General features: G+C 42.0%; 2 protein-coding genes across 2 annotated transcripts; one reads left to right on the top strand and one right to left on the bottom strand.

The window, feature by feature from the left end:
* Nucleotides 1-593: 593 nt before the first annotated feature.
* On the bottom strand, nucleotides 594-5,208 carry LOC136531205 (metal transporter Nramp1-like). Its single transcript, XM_066523893.1, has 9 exons — nucleotides 5,198-5,208; nucleotides 2,580-2,643; nucleotides 2,358-2,483; nucleotides 1,858-1,936; nucleotides 1,741-1,781; nucleotides 1,536-1,614; nucleotides 1,379-1,483; nucleotides 944-1,041; nucleotides 594-623 (listed from the first exon to the last, which is right to left on the bottom strand). The coding sequence occupies exons 1-9, from the start codon at nucleotides 5,206-5,208 to the stop codon at nucleotides 594-596; spliced, it is 633 nt and encodes a 210-aa protein (XP_066379990.1).
* A 1,440-nt stretch (nucleotides 5,209-6,648) lies between these two features.
* Nucleotides 6,649-8,713, top strand: LOC136531206 (G-type lectin S-receptor-like serine/threonine-protein kinase RKS1). The gene is made up of 6 exons (XM_066523894.1): nucleotides 6,649-6,781; nucleotides 6,908-7,068; nucleotides 7,350-7,560; nucleotides 7,659-7,896; nucleotides 7,990-8,140; nucleotides 8,411-8,713. The coding sequence occupies exons 1-6, from the start codon at nucleotides 6,649-6,651 to the stop codon at nucleotides 8,711-8,713; spliced, it is 1,197 nt and encodes a 398-aa protein (XP_066379991.1).
* Nucleotides 8,714-24,106: the final 15,393 nt, after the last annotated feature.

Below are 24,106 nucleotides of genomic sequence, written 5' to 3' on the forward strand. Positions count from 1 at the left end.
ATTAAGCAAAGCCATCATTCAATTAATAAGTCAATTTAGATTTTCCTATTCTAGATTCCCACAATGTGTGAACTAGTTTGATAGATCAGATAGCATCACACCAGTTTTGGTAGTACAATTCAGTTCATGTGATGAGTGGCCAAAACGAGAACTTTGGTTAACAAGTAAATAGCACTGATGCCTAGAGAGCACTATCAGAACCAACGACATTCTTCTCGCCAAGGCAAAAAAGAATTTAACTGCATGGAACTCAACACAAATAAACCAAGATGCAACCAGATTACCAGAACATGCATGTCAAAGTCAGAGCTCCCCCTGAACTGCAAGTCTGCAACCTGCCCAGTTCAGAGTTCAACCCTGGATGTACAAAATGCCATCAGTCCAGCTCCAGCATTATGGGGCTGTTTGGATGCCGCCCTCGCCTGGACGTGCTTGCCAGGCAACTGATCTCAGCCCCAGGCGATCAAAATCGGACGCCTGGGAACGCTGCCTGGCGCCGGAGCTGCCTGGGAGGCAGCATCCAAACAGCCCGTATCTGCATAGGATCATTTTCTTCTCTGACTCCACTAGTCCGAGCTAGTGAGCTAATGCCACTACGAGGAAGAGTGTGCAGCCGGCAGCCCCTACAGGATCAGATTCCATATAAGACTAAGAATGAACTAGCATCATGCTAATGTGGGATGGTACATGATAGGACTCCTAAATTTCTTGTTTGGTCTGAGGAATTGGATGTGTTGATCCATCACTACTTCTTCCTCATAAGCACTTATAGTATAAACGTGAAGGACCGAGTCATCCCACATAAATTCTCATGATGGATCATTTCATCTAGGCCAACTCCTCAAACCAAACACAACTTTAGAGAATACAGAGTACACAAGAGTTTGTGAGAATGTCAGTAAAAACATTTTTGATATGAATAGTCTGGCAGTAAAATGATTACCCCATATTTTTGCATTCCAAGGAGGAGAAGTGTGCTTGAGCCAGTGATGTGAACCCCCACCCACAAAGGTATGTGGAACAAGAGGTTGAAAGCAAAAGCTGTTCAATAACTGAAAAATGGTAACATTTGTAAGAAGCAAACAGTCAAATGAATGTGAAAACCAATTGAGTTCTATATATTGGCAAAAACAATTGTTGATTAATTTTCATTCCTTAGTTTTACAGTAATAAACAGTGGACCAAATGAATTGGAAATTAGCAAGAAGAACAAATCAGTCAGTTTAGCTTTGGCATTAAGAATTAGTCTACAACAACACTGAATCCTCTTTTATTGTATCCATATATGTTCATTAATATAATACACGATCAGCCGAAAATCAAACATAGCAGTTTAACAATATTTTTTTATGCAAGATTATCAAGAAATGATCTTAACCTTCTGGGATATCTGCAGCAATCACAGCTAACTCTGCTAGCAACCATAGACAGATTCTCACCCATGCTAGATATTCCGTCTTGCATAGCTCGGCAAGATGCCGCCCTGAGTCAGTGAACAGCCATCAATTCCTATATACTAGTTCTCTATAAAATACCTGTCACTACTCCAAGATTAGCAGACAGTGACTGAATAATTAACGCGAAGATGAGGCCAATCAAGGTCACCCAGAGGAGCTATAAATGAGCAAATTAAAAAAATGACAAAAAGGAGCAAAGTAGTTAGTTTTGGTTTGCATTATGCAAGAAATGTTGCTTGCAAGGGTGAATATGGCGTGATTTAACAAAGATCTGAAAGTGTACCTCATATCTGTGATCTGCACCAGCTTGCAAATCTGTTCCCACTGTTCAGATTTAACAAGCATCAATACTGTGCGATATAGAGAACAGAGACAGAGGAAGAAATGGTGCATAGCGTACAGTTTCCGGGATCAAGGTAGGCCAAACAGACCATAAATCCTGGGCCAACGTGGTACAAGAACCTTTTCCATGCTGTGCCCTGTGTTACACAGCACCATGGAATTAGCAAGTATATTTATCCCCCAGTAATCAAAAGCATGAGGCACACAAAAGGACAAAGGGTAGTACATTTTTTTATCTAACCCATAGGAGAGCTATGTATCATTTCACTAGAAGAACAAAAGAAGAACAGAACACACACACAAAAATGAAATGTTTAAGATTATCAACGCCTCTGTTGTCATACGAAGATCATGTAACCAGTGCAGAAAGAATACAAATTGAGATTTTGTTCTTTTTAGTTTTGCAACGCAAGGAAGTCGAGTCGAGTCACACCAAAGAGGCAAGAACTTTGACTGAAACAGGAACAGTGAAACAGGAACATATATTTGTATAACAAACATGATAAAAAAACATTATGTGGTACTATTCATCTCTCCTTGAAATGCAAGTTACTATACCTGATTAAATTTAGTGAGTTGATCCACGGCGTCATTACCAACCAATGCTTCTCCAACAAATAAAACCAGGTCCGGGCTATCGAGATTGATTAGCTTGGAGAGCACTCTCATGAGTGGCTCATTGTCCTGACAGATTCAATTAGACAGAGACTTCACGTAAACTTCAAAATATAAAGACTATATCCTCCTATATAGAGACAAAAAGAAGTTACCCTCTAGTACAGAGACCAAATCCCAGCATGATGAATAAGAATCCTGAAAGGAGAGCAACACTTCCAAGTTGATCCTGCAGAGCAAGGAATATGGTCTTAAAAAATTACAAAACACAAATATGAGAATTGCAATGTTCGATACTTGCAATTTACATTATTGGTGACTGCAATTTCACAAGCCAAACTGTCAGACAACAAATACAGAGGACTAGCTCTACTGAGGTAATAACATTCAAATATCGTAGCCGCTTAAATGAGTTACTAAAACTGTGCAAGCTGATTCATCATAATAATGAAATGTCTTGAAAGCTCAATGCAAGGACAAGTTATGGATGAACTTATATTTGTGATGGGAGGAAATATTAAAATCCACCATAATAGCAAAGCCAGCTTCAATAAACAAGTGTATTCAGGTTTTCATTCTTACTGCAAAGATAATCAACATGCTGAAATGCAAGAACGCTGACCCAGAGCTCACTTAGCCAGCTTGGTGGCACATAAATCAGATCCAAATTTTGACAAATCACATAATTTCAACGGATATAGGGATGATAGCTTTTGGCAATAATAAAATCACATAATAAAGACACAATTTTTATTCTACGCAAGCACAAGCACAAATACACCATTACAAGAGATAAATTTTTTTTCTATGGAAGGACAATTTACAAAAAAATTTCCCATAACCAAGACAAATCACAGATTACAAGAGAAAAGAATTTTCTATGGAAGGACAATTTACAAAATCTTTTCTCAATACTAGCACAATCACATATTACAAAAGACAATTATTTTCTATAGAAGGACAATTTACAAAAGTTTTTCCCAAAACTAGCACAATCACAGATTACAAGAGATAGGAGGCCGGAGAAGCGGGCAGGTTGAAGGATCAGTTGAGAGAATAATTAGACGCTAAGAACAAGAACCGGAAGTAAACATGGTGCGACACTATAAGCCAGAGAAGCGGCTGGAAGGAATGACAAGGTCGAAACAACAACGAAATAATGTAGCAGATTACAAAAATTAACGTAATTGTTAACAGGACCATAGGAAGAGATAGTTAACAGTCAATGTGACTCAAAATGGCCAAAACAATATTACCTAAAGTCACTGGAATTTGGATACATAACTAGACAGAAAAAAATTCAAATCCACTCAAGATCAGCAAAAGATAAAAAAAAGCTCCTCAAGAGGAGAGCCTCTAATAATCCGGATAAGACACATGACTAAAAAGCCATAAATAGGTGCTTTTTTCCTAATGCAGCACAAGTAAGTGTAGTTGTCGATCTAGCAATGCTCAGGACTATAAGAAACCATATTGTCACATGCCATCTAGCAATGCTCGAAAAAGAAAGTATATAATACTACGACTACAAAATACTGATACCTGTTTAGAAAAGAACAAGTGAAGCTCTGCATTCAGTTTAAAAAAGAACAGAGAGCCGGTCGGGTCTACGACAAATGGATGCAAACGGTCACAGCATCTAACCCAACTGCCATTCTTGTACGTATTCATTTTGGAGCAAAGATGATGAGTGAGTGCTTTGCAGTTTTGCATTGGAAACAAATTCAGAATGTACAGAGTACATTTAAAGATGAAGGTTTATTAATTTGGTGAATTTGGGTTGAGCTGTACAATGTAGGATAGTGTGTTTCAGAAAGAATGCATACATAGGTTACAGAACCAGATAGAAGTTCAGTATGATAGTGCAAACAAAGAGCATCGGGTACTTAGGTTCTTATTGACGCTAAACTGTCCTTATGAGGTCCATCTCGTGTTTCTTGTGAAATTCTATGTTCTATTACAAAGTGGGTACGTGCTATTTTCCAAAAAATTTCTAATCAAAATATCCAGCACAAAATAATGAATATGGGATATTCAGTTTAGTGTCCATGAATTTTGACATGACTAGACAAAATTGAAAACTCTAGCAGGCATGTAGATCTAATATATAACCCTGTCCTTAAAACTGATAGATAAGTGAAGGTTCCAAAAATACCCAAAATGCATAAATTAAGAACTTATTAATGATAGCCACAAGCAACGTTTGTTAGAAAATAGCACAACTGGCTCAACCCAACTGAAATGCATGGAAACACATGCAAACTGACAAGGACAGGGGAAATTCTAATTGAAGCTTCCAAGGCCATGACATGAAAGCCATATCCTGAATTCTCACAGAAAATAGTAATTTTAAGAATCTCAAACATATGATTTCCCTAGAACGGTGGAGGATCACAAATCCATGACAATTCACCCATGAGAACCATATCCACAATCACATTGTGTTAAAAAGCATATTAACACCACGAAGTGCCAACTTCCCATAGAACTAATTATAGGCCTATTCCTATTTATAGGAAAAACTGCACATGCTGGAGCAACATGTGAACAACCATTCAACTGCATTAGGTAATTCAAACCAAATGGAAAAGAGAGAAACAAACTACAAGATCCTTCCCTCCGTCCTCCCTACCTGTCTGCTTGCTTTGCTTCCCCTAGGCTGCAAAATCCCCAAGCATCTCAGCATCCCCATATCAGCGGCAGCAGACTCATCAACACTACCCAAACACAGCCCACCAGACTGAACAGAAGCACATCGGCAGTTCGTATAATTCTCCACTCACCATTTCGCCATTCCGACGAATCCCCCACCACAAAAGGCAAATCCCCCATGCAACCTAGAGAGACAACACCGGATCTACTAAACTAAGCCATGCAATCCTAGATACCACGGCCCCAAAGTTTCACTGAGCTAAGCCAACTCCATCCTCCATGGAATCGAACCACAGATACATCCGGTCATCCAGACACCATGAAATCCAATCGACCAACTATAGAACCAGATCCAGTAGAAACACCTGAGATAAATCCAAAACAAGACAGGGATTCACGAGTCAGGGTACCTGACGACCTCTACCAATGGCGGCCGTGACTGAGCCTCCAAAATCGGCGAGGAGAGGCTCCGACGCGCCTAAACGGAGAGGAGCACGGAGATGGACAGAGGAATCGCCCCCTCCGCCGCGAAGAGCTCCACCAAAAACACCGAGTCCCTTCCTGTCTGTGTACGGTGTCCTGTGACTCCTGTCTGGGCGGTGGGCGATAGCGGGTGTGTTCTCCAATCCTGAACCCGATAATGAGGACGGACCCGACAAGGCGAAAACAGCCACAGCTGGACCCGATACGAAGGACCGCACGTCGACTAAAGGATGAGCCTGATTTCAGTCGACAGATGGATAGGAAAAGTGTTAAAATAAACTATTTTTGGAGTTATTGTTGGTCAAAGATACAAATATTTGACTTAGGACAAACATAAATGTAGCTATATTCTGGGATAGAGGGAGTACTTATGACCACTCCATGCACTCCTTGTTCTTTCATAAGCACTAATAAGGCTGGGTTTTCTTTTTGGACCTTTTACGACACTTATTAAGGCGGTAATTACATGACATTTAAGATTTTTCAAGTGTTTCCTTAAACTATAGGGCTATTGTTTATCTCACAAGACACGCTAGAAAAAGAAAAATCTTAAAAATTCTCACAAAAACTAAAAACACCCAGCCATAAATTTGGAAGTCTCTAATCACCACTCATAATAATAGCCATTAAATATATTACTTTTATAAAAATTACCTCACCTCTACCAATCTAAAAACAGTCTAAATTAGCTCTCTAAATCTATATCTAAATTGACCATCTCTACCATTATAAAAACTTAATCTATAGTGAGCCCCTTATCTTCATCTCAATTACCTATGTATGCCCTAGTTAAAAAAAGGTAAAAAAAAGGATTGATGCACTAGTTAAAAAAGATTAAAAATAATTTATCAATGCAATAATTTTTGGACAAACTTGTTAACCTTAGGATGTTTTACCTACTAAACAATGATTATTTTGCACAAATATTGGGTGTAGATTTATTTGGACCTCCTATGTCCAAAGATAGTCCCTTATTTTAGGTTTCTTGGGTCTACAATGAATTTGAACCATTAAAACTTTGGTCTAACTTTATTGCATGCCCAAATGGTCAAATTGTCTAATTAATCAATTAACCAATTGATTTTTTTTGTTTATTATCATGGAAGGACGGCAAAAGGATAATTATGCCAAACGCAAGAGCAAAGTTCTGGCCACTGCCGTGGTTGCTCCTATACTTGCATTGTTTATTTGCAGCATTGTTTCATTCAAATTCATCAAAAAGCGCAGAAAAGGTCAGCAGTCTACCAAAAAGTATCATTGAAAATACTTCTGTCTCAAGACATCAAGATTCTATTTTGTTACAACGCTATAGCATCATCAACTTTGACTGAAAGCATCACACCCAACATTGATTCTAGGTAGAAGTTCACAAGATAAGGAAGAAGATGAAGCACTAGTTTGGGTGGCAGGACGGAATTCTGAGTTCACGGTTTATGACTTTTTGCAAGTCTTGGAGGCTACAAATAACTTCTCAGAAGAAAATAAACTTGGGCAAGGAGGATTTGGTCCAGTATATAAGGTAAGATAGAAGAAAAAAAACATATGCATTGAGAACCCAAAACATATAGAAAACAAACCAAGTAGAGACTAGTCTTAGGCCATGTTTGTAATGAAAGGGAGGTTTTCCCTAATACTTTCTCTTATTAAACTACCAAATTTCTAGTTCCATACAGGCCTTTAAACGTTATGCAAATAAATGTACTTTTGTGTATTGCCTTCGTCGGAAGGTTAATCAATTGTCACAAGATAGCTAAACTCAAAGATATATCATTGACAAAACTCTTTTGAACTTCTCTATAGGGCCAATTTCACGATGGATTGGAGATAGCCGTTAAGAGACTAGCTTCACATTCAGGGCAAGGGTTCAGAGAGTTCAAAAATGAAATCGAGCTCATAGCCAAGCTCCAACACACAAATCTGGTGAGGCTCTTGGGATGTTGCTCTCAGGGTGACGAGAGGTTACTAATCTACGAGTATATGCCAAATAAGAGCTTGGACTTCTACATTTTTGGTAGTACTTCTAAAACATACCGTACATAATACAAGCTGTGTTCAGCGCTGACAGCTAAAGGCTTTTATCTTATATGTGTATGCTTAACTGATTTGCAGATGAAATACAAAGAGTTTTACTAGATTGGAATAAACGTTTGGCCATAATAGAAGAGATAGCGCAAGGAATTTTGTACCTGCATAAGCACTCTCGATTACGTGTCATTCATAGAGACCTTAAAGCAAGCAACATACTCTTAGACCATGAAATGAACCCTAAAATTTCAGATTTCGGGCTTGCAAAAATATTTGGCTTAAATGATACTGAAGGAAACACAAAAAGGATAGTTGGGACATAGTAAGTATCCTTACAGATCAATCCATCCTAGCCCAAAAACCTAATATGTACAGAGTTTGACATCAGAGGGTTTTTTTATATACTTTGTTTCAGTGGTTATATGGCTCCTGAATATGCTTCTGAGGGCCTCTTCTCAATCAAATCCGATGTATATAGCTTTGGCGTATTGACTCTTGAAATCATCAGCGGAAAAAGGACTTCAAGTGTCCATCAATATGGAGAGTTCATCAACCTTCTTGGACATGTGAGTTTCTTTTTTGAATATTTGAATACCATATGTAAAGTATTGAAGCTAGCCTTGGTTTTTAACCACCATCTACACCAATATTACTCCTCCACGTTGTTCACTATTCCCTTGTTTTATGAGAGCACAAAAGCTTTAGTAATATTCTTTTTTCTATGTGTTAATTAACTTTTATTGTTAGTTCTGTGCATCCCTGGTTTATGTGGATGCTAGAAATTTGCATCCTTTATCTAAAAATAGCCTTTATGTATTTTAATCATTCTCTTATAGGCATGGCAGTTGTGGAAAGATGGATTATGGCTTCGGTTGGTAGACACTTCATTAGGTGCTGAGTGTCATACATCACACATGATGAGATGTATTAATATTGCGTTGTTATGTGTGCAAGAGAATGCGGTCGATAGACCCACCATGTCAGAAGTGGTAGCGATGCTATCTAGTGATAGTATGGCCCTGCTTGAACCTAAGCACCCAGCATATTTCCATGTAAGAGTGGGAACTGAAGAATTGTCCTCTGTAGTTGAGTCATCTGGTGTTAATGATGTTACAATATCCGCCCTACATGGAAGGTAGTTTTATGATTTCATTACAGATCATGTTGAGATAACTTTTAGTATTTTGCTCTGCTGGGCTTTATTTTCTCTAAACTCTGAAATTGTAAATTAGTAATGGTGAGACACATTGTAGATTGTTTTTTTTAATGCTAGACTGCTGGGATTCAAAGACAAAATCTATCAAACACTGTGCTTGCTTCAGGAGTTCAGGTCATGAGCATTTTATCATTCGGCTCCGCAGAGCATAACACCTGTGAAACTTCCATATTTCCATACTTCCATTTGGATAAGCGCATTTGGAAATTTTTGCTAGCAAGGATTTTACATGCACATCTCCGAGTGTTAATAGAAAATACTCACAAGAAACCTTGTAATCTAATTAGAGAAGACTAGCTTCGGATGATTGGATCCAACCTGACGCTTTTGGATCCCATTGTTGGAAACAGATATATACGCACCAACTCATCCGCCTTGAGGCAAGACGCCAGGTGGTAGAGCTGTGCCACATTAGGACAAACATATTTTATAATTTAGGGCGCTAACAAGCTTGCTACTGGAGCAGAAGCCTCGATACCGGAACTGACAAGACACCTCTGAGGCCTGCACCCCCCACCACCAGAGTGCACTCATACAACCACTGCTTAAGAGGCACACAGGAATTTGCAGTGCAACAATCCAACAAATGATTTTCTGTTGTCACCAACACCACAACGTACCGATAATTGACTAATAATAACTAAAAGCTTGAACTGCATGCATTATTCACACGTCACAAAACTATTCTCAGCGTACCACACTTCTTGACAGATCAATCGAACTTTCGTGCACTTCATATCCAGAGCTGTAGAATTCTATCGAAGTGAACGTCAGCAGCTGAATCAATCCTCCACCAACTTTCTGGCAAGAAACATGGGAAAGAACAACACAGCCACCTCAGGGCTATGTGGAGAGGATAGGCTGAGTGCCCCTTTGAACACCAGATTTTTCACAGGAATCATGTAGGGATTTTATAGAAATCAGTTTAATACTTCAATTTTACATGAAAAACGCAGGATTCAGGAAACTTTTCGCATTGCAAAGGAGGCCTGAGATTGTGAGGCGTAGAGCGTAGCGAAAAAAAGGAGTGACGTTAGAACCCAAGTGTTTTGATGATATAAATGCCTTTGTAACACTAACTGAATTCTGCATTATTATTGAGTAATACAATAAAATTCTATTCAGGTTCTTTTTTCCCAACATATGGAGATCATATTGCTACTTTTTTTTCATTTTTTTCTCGAATAACTTTTTTTCTTAATCTATTGCATTAAGAAAAAAAACAAATTGCTACTTTTTCTTAATTTACTACTGTTGATTTTCTATCTATTAGTTATATTAGGTATATACTCTTTGATTTAATAATCCTAAACCATTAGATCATCATAAATCTAATGGTATAGATTTTTTTTAATTAATGTGAAAAGTTTTAAACAGCGTGATGGCTTCCTTTTAACATTAATGTAACGGTAAGCCTAGCGCCTGGACGTCCGGCACTAGGTCTGCGTCCGGACGCAGCTCCCGTTCGCCGCACCCGCCGCACACCCTCATGTAGGCTGCACCCGCGCAACAGGAGAGCGCCCGTCCTCCGCGCCCACGTCACCACGCGCATGCGCCCTTGCTCCCAAACCATGACGCACAGAGCACACTCCATCCAGCGCCCATCCCACTCCGAAGGCAGCGTCCGTTTGTACGGAGCTCCCTCGCTTGCGCCCGACGCACGCAACTCCCTCGTCCCGCGCCCATCACCCATCCCTCGTTCGTATGGATGCCCTGTCGGTTTCGGGAGAGATGATGCAGCAGAAGGTGGGAGGAGGAGAGATACAACACTGTAACACCCTAGGTGTTACGAACTTAATAAAACCTTGATCATGATCATCATGCATAAGCATTGTGACATAAATGCATTCCATGTTTCATTTATAGCAAATATATGTTGCATATATGATGTTTTGTATGTTGCATGAAATGTTAACAATGTTAATTGAAAGCATCTAGGCCCCTAGTTGGGTTTCGATGATTAATGACAATACAAGATTACTATGACTAACGTGTGTTTTGCAGAGGCAATTTAGTTAGGTCATGGTAATGGAGATCAATTGGGCAATCAAGGTGGTCATGCCCCTACGATGGAAATCGTTTCAGTTTTCAAAGGATGGACGACAAGGTTAAGGATGGACTAGTTCTAAGTGTCGATTGGAGTTGGAGAGACACTTAGAGTAGTTTAGGACTTTGTTTTTCCTTTGGCCGTACTATTAAGGGAGGTATGGACGGGTAGCTTGACCTAAGTGAGTCTAGTGAGTTAGGTGTGGTGCACACTTGTTAAAACTAGCACTAGGTAGCTCCAAAACAGCCCTTAGATCCAATGGAGCAAACTTCATTCACATATGATCGAGAGTTGGAAGTGAATGGAGAGTCAAATACTGACCGGACGCTGGTTCCGGGTTGATCGGACGCTGGCGTAGAGTCCGGTCAGTTCATTTGACCAAGGTGAAAACGTCTGGTGCGACCGGATGTTGAGAGGTGAAGTGATTGAACGCTGAGAGCCTACGTCCGGTCGACTCCAGTAAGGTTCCAGAGAGGCAAAATCGTGATCAGACGCGTCTGGTCACACTGTAAACACTGGAGTTCGGGGTGTACTGACTGGTGCGTTCGGTCAACATGACCGGAGTGTCCGGTCACCCCGCAGAGGCACATAACGGTTTGTTTTTCAGCCCATGTTATAAATACCACCTCTACTCGTGTGTGGGGGTACTTTTGCTCATTACAACAGCTAAGAAACACCTTAGAGAGTGCTAAGAAGAGCAAGGTCCTAGTGAGGTGATTGAGATTTGAGAATCCCAAAGAGAGCTCTCATTAGTGAGATCAAGAGTAGCAAAGTGTGCATCCACCCTTCTCATTAGGCTTGTTGTGGTCAAGTGAGAGTTTATGCTTGTTACTCTTGGTGATCGCCATCACCTAGACAGCTTGGTGGTGATTAGGAGCTTGGTGATCATCCAGAGAGCTTGTGGATGACCCAACTCAAGTTGTGAGCGGTTGTGGGTGATTCACCGCGACAGAGTGTCGAAGAATCTACCCGTAGAGAGCACTTGATCCTTGCGCGGATCAAGAGGGAGCTACACCCTTGCGCGGTTGCTCCAACGAGGACTAGTGGGGAGTAGCGACTCTCCAATACCTCGGAAAAACATCGCCGCGTTCTTCATCCTCTCTCTACTTTGAGCATTTACTTTGAGCAATTCAATTCTTGTCATTTACTTTCTTAGAATTGCCATGCTAGAGTAGGATTGGAACATAGGTTGCAAGTTCTTTGTACGGTAGAATAATTAGAAACACTTTGTAGGCACAAGGGGTTAATTGGGCTAACCGTATGATTTAATTATTGCAAAGAAATTTAGAATTAGCCCAATTCACCCCCTCTTGGGCATCTTGATCCTTTCAATTGGTATCGGAGCCTCGTACTCACATATTTAGGCTTAACCGCCTAGTCAAAGATGTCTCACGGGGATGGACCTCCTCCTATCTTTGAGGGGGACGATTTTCCATATTGGAAAATTCACATGGAGGCGTATCTAGAAGCTCTAGATGTTGGAATTCTTAGAGCCGCCTCACAAGGTTTCCCAAAACCTCAGGATACCGCACACCCACAAGGTGATGAGTTGAACTATGAAAAATGGAATGCAAAGGCTAGAAACACCATATTTAGAGGCCTTTGTAAAGATGTGTTCAACCGGGTGAGGAACCACAAGGACGTCCATGCACTATGGTCGGATGTTTGTGCGCTCCATGAGGGAACAAAGAGTGAGCGTGAGGAAACGCTATCATCTTGTCATGAAAAAGCTCAACTCTTTTGAAATGCTTCCTAAAGAATGTGCTAATGAGATGTATTCACGTTTGAATGTTCTTGTAGAGGAAGTTAATGGGCTTAGACTCACTCAAATGCAACCATCTGATGTTGTAAGAAAGATCTTGAGTGTCCTCCCCATTGACAAATATGGGCATATTGTGACCGTGCTACATCAAGGTGATCTTTCCACCGCTACACCGACACAAATCTTGGGAAAGATCAATGCTCATGAGATGTACATGCATATCACACCTCAAGATGGCTCATCCTCTACAAAGAAGAAAGAAAAAGACTTAGCATTCAAAGCTAGCCAAGAGAAGGGCAAAGCATGGCTTGAGTATGAGAGCTCAAGTGATGATGAAGTTGATGATGAAAGCCTTGCTCTCATGGTGAAGAAAACCACCAAGATGCTAAAGAAGCTCAACAAGAGTGGCATCAAGTTTGATGGCAAGAAGAAGAAGTTCTTCACTAGCTCTAGAAGGAAGCCAATCTTCGAGATGGATTGCTACAATTGTGGAGAACTTGGTCATCTAGCTCACCAATTCACAAAGCCCAAGAAAGATAAGTTCAAGAACAAGAACAAGGGCAAGAAAGATGACTCAAGCAATGAAGATGAAGATGAGAAGAAAAAGAACAAGCCATACAAGAAGAGAGATGGCAAGAAGGACTTCCACAAGAAGAAGAAGAGTGGAAAGGCTTACATCGTCAGTGATTGGCTCACGGACATTGATTCATCTAGTGGATCATCCGATGATGATAGTGACGACGAGAAGGTGGCCGCTATTGTCATTGATTCTTCATCATCTTCACCACCACCACCGTCATCATCCTCTACACACCTATGCCTTATGGCTAAAGGTGAACGAAAGGTATCACATGATGATGATAGTAGTGGTGATGATCATGCTCATAATGATGATAGTGATAGTGATAGTGATGATGATGAATATGAATCACCTTCTTATGATGATCTTGCTAAATTGCTAAAGAAATACACTAAGATCATTATAAAGACTAGAGCTAAAAATGAAAAGCTTGAGATTAAGAATGATTCTCTCTTAGCTAAATGTGACATAGCCGAAAAGTCTAGTGTTGAGCTTAGAGAAGCAAATGAAGCTATGTCATCCAAACTCAAGCAGCTCAAATCTTCTAAGAAAGAGCTTAAAGACAAGCATGATAAACTTGAGTGGGTGTACAAAGAGCTCATCACTAGCCACAACAAGCTAAAAGAGGAATATACCACTCTTAAGATTAATCATGATAATCTTGTTATTGCTCAAGAATTTTTATCCAATGAGCCACATGATGCTACTAACGATGTTGTTAAGATTGATATAGCTACATCATGTGATGATTTAATTGATGAGTGCATTGAGCAAGGATCTAGTGGCAATGGCAAGCAAGTGGTTGAGTGCAATGACTATGATGTGTATGTCAAGCTCAAGCATGACAATGAAAAGCTCAAGAAAGAGTTTGAAGAGTTCAAAATCCACAACACCATTGTGCTAGAAACTCTTGATCATGATGGTAACTCGATTCTTGAGAATGAGAAGCTAAAAGAAGAAAACAAGAAACTCAAGGAAGAGAGAAACAATGTTGCACTCAAGAAAGATAAAAGTAGTGATGCACTCAAGGAAGAGAACAAGAAGCTCAAGTTGGAAAAAGAGCATCTTAAGATTGGATTGAGCAAGTTCACTAGAGGCAAGTATCTTCAAAGTGAGCTCCTAATGAACACCATCATGAAGATGGATAGAAGTGGCATTGGGTACATGGCAAATCAAGAAAGAAGAAGGCTCAAGCTCAACAACAACAATCAAAGCCAAAGCCAAAGCCAAAGAGATGCTTTGAGTGTGGACAAGAAGGCCACTTTGCTCATGAGTGCCAAACTCCACCACCACAACCCTTGCCCAAGCATGCTAGACCCTTTGCCTTCAATGCTCACTACATGCTTAGAAAGGACTCTAGTGGAAAGATGCAAGTGATGTTCTTAGGACCTCCCAATAAAAATAGGCCTAAGAAAATTTGGGTTGCAAAGTCACTTGTTGAGAAGGTGAATGGCCCTCAACAAGTTTGGGTTCGTAAAGCTTGATCTCTTGTGTGTAGGTGAACTACAAGACCGGTGGAAGTCATTGGGTTATTGATAGTGGTTGCACACAACATATGACCGGTGATCCTCGTATGTTCACCTCACTAGATGAAGAAGTAGATGGATAAGAAAGAATCACATTTGGGGACAATTCAAAGGGCAAGGTTAAAGGATTAGGCAAAGTGGCAATATCAAATGATCATTCTATCTCAAATGTGCTATATATTGCTTCATTGAGCTTCAACTTGCTATCCGTTGGACAATTGTGTGATCTTGGCTTCCAATGCTTATTTACCGAGAAGGAAGTTGTTGTATCTAAGAAGGATGATGATCAAGTGATATTCAAAGGATTTAGATACAACAACCTATATCTAGTGGACTTCACCTCCGAAGATGCAAACTTGTAGACTTGCCTATTCACCAAAACAACACTTGGGTGGCTATGGCATAGAAGACTTGCTCATGTTGGAATGAGCTTACTCAAGAAGCTAATGAAAAATGATTTGGTGAGAGGGTTGAAGGATGTGAAGTTTGAGAAGGACAAGCTTTGTAGTGCATGTCAAGCCGGCAAGCAAGTTGCAAATACTCATCCAACCAAAGCTTTCATGTCAACCACAAGAGTGCTAGAACTCCTTCACATGGATTTATTTGGACCAACAACATACAAGAGTTTGGGAGGAAATCTTTATTATCTTGTGATTATTGATGACTATTCAAGGTATACATGGGTATTCTTCCTTCATGACAAATCCGAAGTTGCATCTTGCTTCAAGAAGTTTGCTAAGAGAGCTCAAAATAAATTTGAAGTGAAGCTCAAAAAGATTAGAAGTGACAATGGGAAAGAATTTGACAACACAAACATAGAAGCCTATTGTAATGAAGTTGGAATCAAACATGAGGTCTCCGCAACATATACTCCTCAATAAAATGGTGTAGTTGATAGGAAGAACCGGACATTGATCACTCTTGCAAGAACAATGCTTGATGAGTACAACACCCCCGAAGCTCTATGGGCAGAAGCAATCAACACCACATGCTATGCATCCAACTGCCTATTCCTTCAAAAGTTCCTTGGCAAGACACCTTATGAGTTGCTCAATGGGAAGAAGCCAGACGTCTCCTTCTTTAGGGTGTTTGGTTGCAAATGCTACATCTACAAGAAGAGGTAATACCTAGGGAAGTTCTAAAGACATTGTGATATTGGTTTTTTTGTTGGTTACTCATCAAAGTCCAAAGCATATAGAGTATTTAATCATGCCACCGGCTTGGTTGAAGAAACATATGATGTGGAATTTGATGAATTAACGGCTCCCAAGGAGCACATGAGAATCTTGATGATGTAGGTGATGAACCATTGAGGGAGGCTATGAAGAACATTCCGGTTTAAGACATCAAGCCTAAAGATGATGAAGATGATGTACAAGTGATCGATCCACCCTCTTCATCAAGTGTACCACAAGATGGTAAAAAGATGGGAAAGTAGAAAATGAAGACACTTATGTCTCCCATGAGCAAATGGTGGTACAAGCACAAGATGTTGATGCTCCACAACCTCCTCCTCAAGTGGTCAATAGAAGAAATACACCTCTACTACAAGATCATCCATAAGATCTCATCATAGGGAGTCCATCAAAGGGTGTAATGACTCGTTCATAAAAACTTGCTTCATTTATTGCTCATCACTCTTTTGTCTCTTGTTTTGAGCCTACTAAGGTTGAAGAAGCTCTTCAAGATCCAGATTGGTTAAATGTCATGCATGAAGAGTTGAACAACTTCACCCGCAATGAAGTGTGGACTCTTGAAGAGCGGCCAAAAGGTGCAAGAGTTATTGGAACAAAGTGGGTGTTCTGAAACAAGCAAGATGATCAAGGTGTTGTTGTGAGGAACAAGGACAAGACTAGTTGCAAAGGGGTTCTCTCAAGTTGAAGGTTTGGATTTTGGAGAGACCTTTGCACCGGTTGCAAGATTAGAAGCCACTCGTATCCTCCTTGCATATGCATCACATCATGAAATGAAATTATATCAAATAGATGTGAAAAGTGCATTTTTAAATGGCTTTATTAATGAACTAGTCTATGTTGATCAACCTCCCGGGTTTGAAGACCCTAGATATCCTAATCATGTTTATAGGTTGTCCAAGGCATTATATGGGCTTAAGCAAGCCCCAAGAGCTTGGTATGAGCGCCTTCAGGGACTTCCTCATTGAGAAGGTCTTCACCATTGGAAGGTCGACACCACACTATTACCAAGAAGCTTGATGGGCATATCTTCATTTGTCAAGTGTATATTGATGATATCATCTTTGGATCATCAAATGAAGATTCTTGCAAAGAGTTTGGTGAATTGATGTCAAAGGAGTTTGAGATGTCCATGATTGGTGAGCTTACATTCTTTCTTGGTTTTCAAGTCAAGCAAATGAGAGAAGGGATCTTCATCTCTCAAGAGAAATACACAAAAGATCTTCTCAAGAGATTCAAGATGGATGAATGTAAGCCAATCAAGACACCAATGCCAACTAATAGACATCTAGACCTAGATGAGGGAGGTAACACGGTTGATCAAACTCTCTACCGCTCTATGATTGGTAGCTTGTTATATTTAACCTGCATCTAGGCTCGACATCATGTTTAGTGTGTGTATGTGTGCTAGATTTCAAGCTAAGCCTAAGGATTCACATTTAATTGCTGTAAAAAGAATCCTTAGGTATCTTAAGCACACACCAAGCATTGGCCTTTGGTATCCCAAAGGAGCTAGATTTGAATTAATTGGCTATTCCGATTCGAATTATGCCGGATGCAAAGTTGATAGAAAAAGCACATCCGGAGGGTGCCATTTGCTTGGTAGATCACTTGTGTCTTGGTCCTCCAAGAAACAAAATAGTGTGGCCTTATCCACCGCCGAAGCGGAATACATTGCCGCGGGTGCTTGTTGTGCGCAAATACTTTATATGAAACAAACTTTGCTAGACTATGGTGTAGTTCTAGAAAAAGTACCTCTTTTGTGCGACAATGAAAGTGCGGTAAAACCTTGCAAATAATCTAGTTCAACACTCTCGCACCAAGCACATAGATATCCGCCATCACTTTCTTAGAGATCATGTTGCAAAGAATGATATATCACTTAGAAGGTGTAAGGACCGAGGATCAATTGGCGGATATCTTCACTAAACCGCTAGATGAGGCAACATTTTGTAGATTGCGGAATGAGCTCAATGTGCTTGATTTTAGCAACTTTACTAAAAGATGAGCTTGTGTTGTCCCTTTCATTGCATTGTAATATACAACATGTTTAATGTTTGGTAATGCATATAGGGCTTGTCTAACATGGTTAAGATAACCGATGAAAAGCATGTGAAGAAGCTTAACCTTGGATCAAACTTGACAAGCAACTAGATTTACTTTCAAGTATTGCATTGCATATGCATGTTTGTTGTTTGTCGTTTATCTTAATTTGCCCTCTTATTGCCTATTTTCTTAAAAATATTTATAGCCTAAGGCAAAATATTTTTGAAAAATATGAGGGTTTGAGAAAGGTCACTCACATCAGTCCTAATTGGTGTTTATTTGGATCTTATTTGAGTTGGGACTTGATTCGGAACAGGCAGCACGAAGAAATTTGAAGATTCGCTGAAGAAGGAGTGACTGGACGCTGCACCGGACTCTGTTGTCTAGCATCCAGTCAGTTCACAGGAGGTGAACAGCTACCGAGCAGGAGTGACCGGACACTGAAACAGTGTTTTCCCAGCGTCCGGTCAGAAGGAGCTTCAGCGTTCGGTCGATCATGAAGAAATCAAGGCTAGGTGACCGGACTCTAGCTGCGTCCGGTCGGTGTCCACCGGACGCGTCTAGTCATGATTCTAGAGGATTTGGACCTCTCTAGAATCAACCGGACGCTGGGTGGTAGCGTCTGGTCGCTGCCACCGGAGCGTCCGGTCAGTAGAAAACGTGTGGGATACGGATTCTTTTCTCTTTTCCTTCTCTATTCCGTTCGGGGGGCACCTTACCTTATAAGCAATCATCGCGCGTGTTAACCTAATCCATCATCTTCCCCGCACCACCGTGTTGCCATAGCCACCGCCTCCAGTGCTCGCCGCGCCCGCACCGTAGCTCCCCACACTATCGTAGTTGCTCCCGTGCGCCACCATGCTTGTGCGCCTCCCTGCGCCCACACAGCTCCCAAGCCATCGCAAGCTCGCCTCTGCCCTAACCGCTGATTTTGCTGCGTACCCATGCCGCAGCGCCGCCAGTGCCCTAGCCACCATGCCCTGCAGTGCCCTAGCGCCCCCTAATTGCATCCTCATCGGTGACCTAAATCGCAATCCAGTGACATTGATCCACGCCACTGCAAACCCTAGCTTCCTTGCCGGCCCGGTGGTTCCTCGATCCTTTCCTCATCTCGTTGTTTTATTGGTTTGTTAGGTAGCAAGCCAGTCATTTCAATTTCATATCTAAATTGCTTGCTTCCTAGGGTTTCGTATCCATTAGATATATTGTATTTATTTGTATATCCTATCTATTCCATCGTGCAGCGAGTCGATGCCGTTGAGGTGTCAGTGGCAGTTGTTAGTTAACTTGGGGCCAAGCTCACGAGTATGGATCAAGGCCAAGCCTCGTAAGTGATAGATTGATAGTTGATCTTTGTTAGAGGCAGCAGCTCTTGTTAGATGGCTCGTGTGAAGAACACCGGAGGTGGTCCAGGTGATGAGGATCCAAGGCATCCGCCTTGCTTGCCTGCAGATCCAAAAGGCAAGGCAATGAAAAAGATTGCATCAAAGAAGCGTAAGTACCTAGATGCAGAGATAGCTAGAGCAGCCGTAGTTGTAGAGACCGTAGAGCGTGCCGAGAGAGGAGGTGCTCGCAGTGTAGTCCGGATTGCAGATCAGCTTTCACCAGATGCGAGGGCTACACTTCAAGAGGTTGAGCACCTACATGGTGGTCCAGCTAGGACTCTCATGATTGGTGGATGGCATCATGCTATTGATGAGGGTCAGCCTCAGGGGGAGTCACAGCAGTAGGCACCGCTAGCAGAGCAGACTCAAGAGGGACAGCAGGTAGAGGAGATAGAGCAGGCACCCTAGCCACAGCTTCGCCGCTTTGGTCATACCCATGCTCCAGTCACACCGAGGGCAGATACACAGTGGAGGGGTTCTCGTCCACCGCCCAGACCACAGGGTCCACCTCCAGTGACCCATCTTGACTTGAGGGCCACCACGGCCAAGCAGGTGCAGCAGCTGAGGTTTGTGGACTTTGAGGTGTGGTTCCTGCCAAGGAGAGATGACAGGGCATCTGAGGGTTTCTACACGCCTCTACAGGAAGATTTCTACAATGCCTATCTCAACAGTGGGGTAGTTTTCAGATCTCAGAGGGTGTGCCACATTGACTCTATAGTTGCAGTAGCTAGAGAGCACATTCACCCCTACCTTGCATATCTGTCGGGGCTGATAGATTTGATTGGATGGACTGGATTATATGTTTTATCTTGGGTTCGTCAGTTCTATGCTTCTCTCTTTATTGACCCACACCATAACTTTATTCACTTTGCATTCAGAGGCAGAGATTACCGATTGATGAGCACTAGGGTCAGGGAGATACTCAGACTTCAGGAGTAGCCTATCAGATTGCATGAGGTTTGCTATGGATAGACAATGCCTCCCAGACGCCCACATGGTGGTATGGTGCCCCCTACTGACTTGGTTCGCCACTGCTTCACCGAGCCCTTCAGCGAAGGGTCACGTAGGAACCCCAGCGATCTTACTCCTACTGCTCATGTGCTTGAGGCTATCATGAGGAGGACATTGCTATCGAGGATGGGGTATCGCGAGGGCTTGACTCGCATACAGTTGTGGCTTATCAACTCTCTGATGCAGCAGACAGTCTTTGATATTTGGGATCTTCTTCTGTCAGAGATGGAGGACACTATAGCTGAGGGCTTCAGAGGTCACAGCAGCTACCCTATGCTCACTGGATCACATTCCTTATTCCACAGAGCAGTCACAGTGAGGCCGCCTAGAGATGCTTGCTGAGTATAGTGGTGCTACGACAGAGTTTCCCTGCTTATAACATGACACAGATGATTCGGCATAGTACATCTACTAGCACCTAGTCAGCCGCTGCCGTCGTCCTGAGGTGCCAGAGACTGCAGCCTAGCAGGATGATATTATCAGGGGCATTGCTAGCTATAGAGGAGGAGGAGCTTGCTCAGTCAGGAGGGGATGGTCGTGAGCGACCCCTAGTGACAGTTCTGATGATGACTACCAGCCCATCCCTTAGGATGCCTCCTCAGTGACATGATCATGAGGCCGGTAGCTCTAGTTCAGTGCCACCTGCCCCGCAGACAGACCCTGCTCTCCTTGCTATACTTGAGCAGATGAGGCAGGATCAGATTCGCTAGGCTTAGGAGACAGCTGCCACATTTGCACAGTTCTAGACTCGACAGGATGAGTTCCAGCGTCAGCAACAGCAGATCTAGCAGCAGCAGTTGGCTATTCAGCAGTAGACGCAGGCTCTACAGCAGTAGCAATAGGCCATGCATCAGCAACAACTCCTCATGCAGTAGTAGCTTCTTAGATTTATGCAGCATGTAGTGACAGCTATTGGGGCTCCACCGCCACTGCCTACGCCCTAGCTTGCTCAGCCTGCTACCACTTCCATGACTCTAGCATTACAACCTAGTTAGCTTCAGAGTTAGGGACAACCACCAGCATAGTTTGCTTCTCCTACAGAGCAGGTGTCCTGGTGGTTTGCTATGTCAGTGCCAGCCCCGTAGTTCACACCATTTTGTACGGGCTTCACACCGGCTGAGACGTCATCGCTGCTAGAGCCAGAGACCACAGTGTCTAGGTGCCTTGGAGCTTCCTTCAATGAGTTGACAGGGCAGCCTACTCCTCCATATCTACATGTCCCGATCCTTCTATTGTTGCACCTATTATCGGGACTATAGAGACGCTCCCTTCCTCAGTGGCATCATCAGAGCTGGCTGATACAGTTATACTAGCACAACTTACAGCCGCACCAGTTGTTGATCCGACCCAGACCGCTTCAGCATCGCTTCCTGCTTTAGAGGGCCAGACAGCTCAGAGCTCTGGATCAGATGATGATAGCACCCAGTTCCAGCTCGCTCATCGTACCTCAGCACTCGGCTCGTCCACTGCAGCCCCACCGACCGACCCTTAGGTTTTGGTGTTTGATGCCAAAGGGGGAGAGGGATCGAGTATGTAGCCTTAGGGGGAGCGACATATTTAGGGGGAGCTTAGTTATTATATTAGCTTAACTATTACATTTGGAGTTTTATGTGTGATACACTATTATGCATTCGTCGTGTGTTTACTTGTTATGCATTAAACTATATATATGTGATAGTGATATCTACGTGATCATGATATATGACATGTGTGCTCTACTTTTGAATCATTTATATGTCATATCACTTGTGCTATGCTCATTGCTTTTGCTTCCGTGTTTTACTCCGATGCAAATGAGCTTTATTACTTGTACTCATGCTTATTTCATATCTTTTGAGTACATCATATTGGCTTGGGTCATATAAGCTTGCCTAACACCTTTGTTCTTATTGACTAAAGGCTTATATGATCCAAGCATGTTAAAAACCTCATCTCTTTCACATACTCGAGGTGGTATTGTCATCAATCACCAAAAAGGGGAGATTGAAAGCATCTAGGCCCCTAGTTAGGTTTCGGTGATTAATGACAATACAGGATTACTATGACTAACGTGTGTTTTACAGAGGCAATTAAGTTAGGTCATAGGTAATGGAGATCGATTGGGCAATCAAGGTGGTCATGCCCCTACGATGGAAATCATTTTGGTTTTCAAAGGATGGACGACAAGGTTAAGGATGGACTAGTTCTAAGTGTCGATTAGAGTTGGAGTAGACACTTAGAATAGTTTAGGACTTTGTTTTTCCTTTGGCCGTACTATTAAGGGGGGTATGGATGGGTAGCTTGACCTAAGTGAGTCTAGTGAGTTATATGTGGTGCACACTTGTTAAAACTAGCACTAGGTAGCTCCAAAACAGCCCTTAGATCCAATGGAGCAAACTTCATTCACATATGATCGAGAGTTGGAAGTGAATGGAGGGTCAAATACTGACCGGACGCTGGTCTCTGGGTTGACCTGGAACTGCTGGCGTAGAGTCCGGTCAGTTCATTTGACCAAGGTGAAAATCATCTGGTGTGACCAGACGCTGAGAGGTGAAGTGACCAGAACACTGAGAGCCTGCGTCTGGTCGACTCCAGTAAGGTTCTAGAGAGGGAAAATCATGACCGGACGCGTCTGGACAGGTGCTGACCAGGACGCTGGCCTAGCGTTCCGGTCACACTGTTAACACTGGAGTTCGAGGTGTACTGACCGATGCATTCGATCAACATGACCATGAGCGTCCGGTCACTCCTGCAGAGGCACATAACGGTTCGTTTTTCAGCCCATGTTATAAATACCACCTCCACTCAGTGTGTGGGGGTACTTTTGCTCATTCCAACAGCTGAGAAACACCTTAGAGAGTGCCAAGAAGAGCAAGGTCCTAGTGAGGTGATTGAGATTTGAGAATCCCAAAGAGAGCCCTCATTAGTGATATCAAGAGTAGCAAAGTGTGCATCCACCCTTCTCATTAGGCTTGTCGTGGTCAAGTGAGAGTTCGTGCTTGTTACTCTTGGTGATCGCCATCACCTAGACGGTCTTGGTGGTGATTGGGAGCTTGGTGATCATCTGGAGAGCTTGTGGATGACCCAACTCAAGTTGTGAGCGGTTGTGGGTGATTCACCGCGACGGAGTGTCGAAGAATCAACCCGTAGAGAGCACTTGATCCTTGCGCGGATCAAGGGGGAGCTACACCCTTGCGCGGGTGCTCCAACGAGGACTAGTGGGGAGTGGTGACTCTCCGATACCTCGGCAAAACATCACCGCGTTCTTCCTCCTCTCTACTTTGAGCAATTCAATTCTTGTCATTTACTTTCTTAGAATTGCCATGCTATAGTAGGAATGGAACATAGGTTGCAAGTCCTTTGTACGGTAGAACAATTAGAAACACTTTTTAGGCACAAGGGGTTAATTGGGCTAACCGTAGGATTTAATTATTGCAAAGAAATTTAGAATTAGCCTAATTCACCCCCCTCTTGGGCATCTTGATCCTTTCAATGTTTAAGGTTCTTTGTGAATTTATATATGTGAAGTTGCTTAAACAAATAAATTTTTGCTAAAATAAACTTTTTAGTACAAAGTGAGTGCTTTCATGTAGAATCAAAATATGATGGTGTTTCTAAATTAAATATGTTGTAATAGGACTCCAAAGATTGAATTTAATGTTGTTTTTCCCTCAGCATTTTTTGCTAAGTCATGGAAATCAGTTCTAAGTTCAAACTTTGGTGAATTAATAAATGAATTTTCATAAATAAAAGTTGTCCAAGTGTTGTTCCATTGTTTGGTATGATG

This window comes from Miscanthus floridulus, unplaced genomic scaffold (genome assembly GCF_019320115.1).
Source record: "Miscanthus floridulus cultivar M001 unplaced genomic scaffold, ASM1932011v1 fs_303_1_2, whole genome shotgun sequence".
In the NCBI taxonomy this organism is placed as follows: Eukaryota; Viridiplantae; Streptophyta; class Magnoliopsida; order Poales; family Poaceae; genus Miscanthus; species Miscanthus floridulus.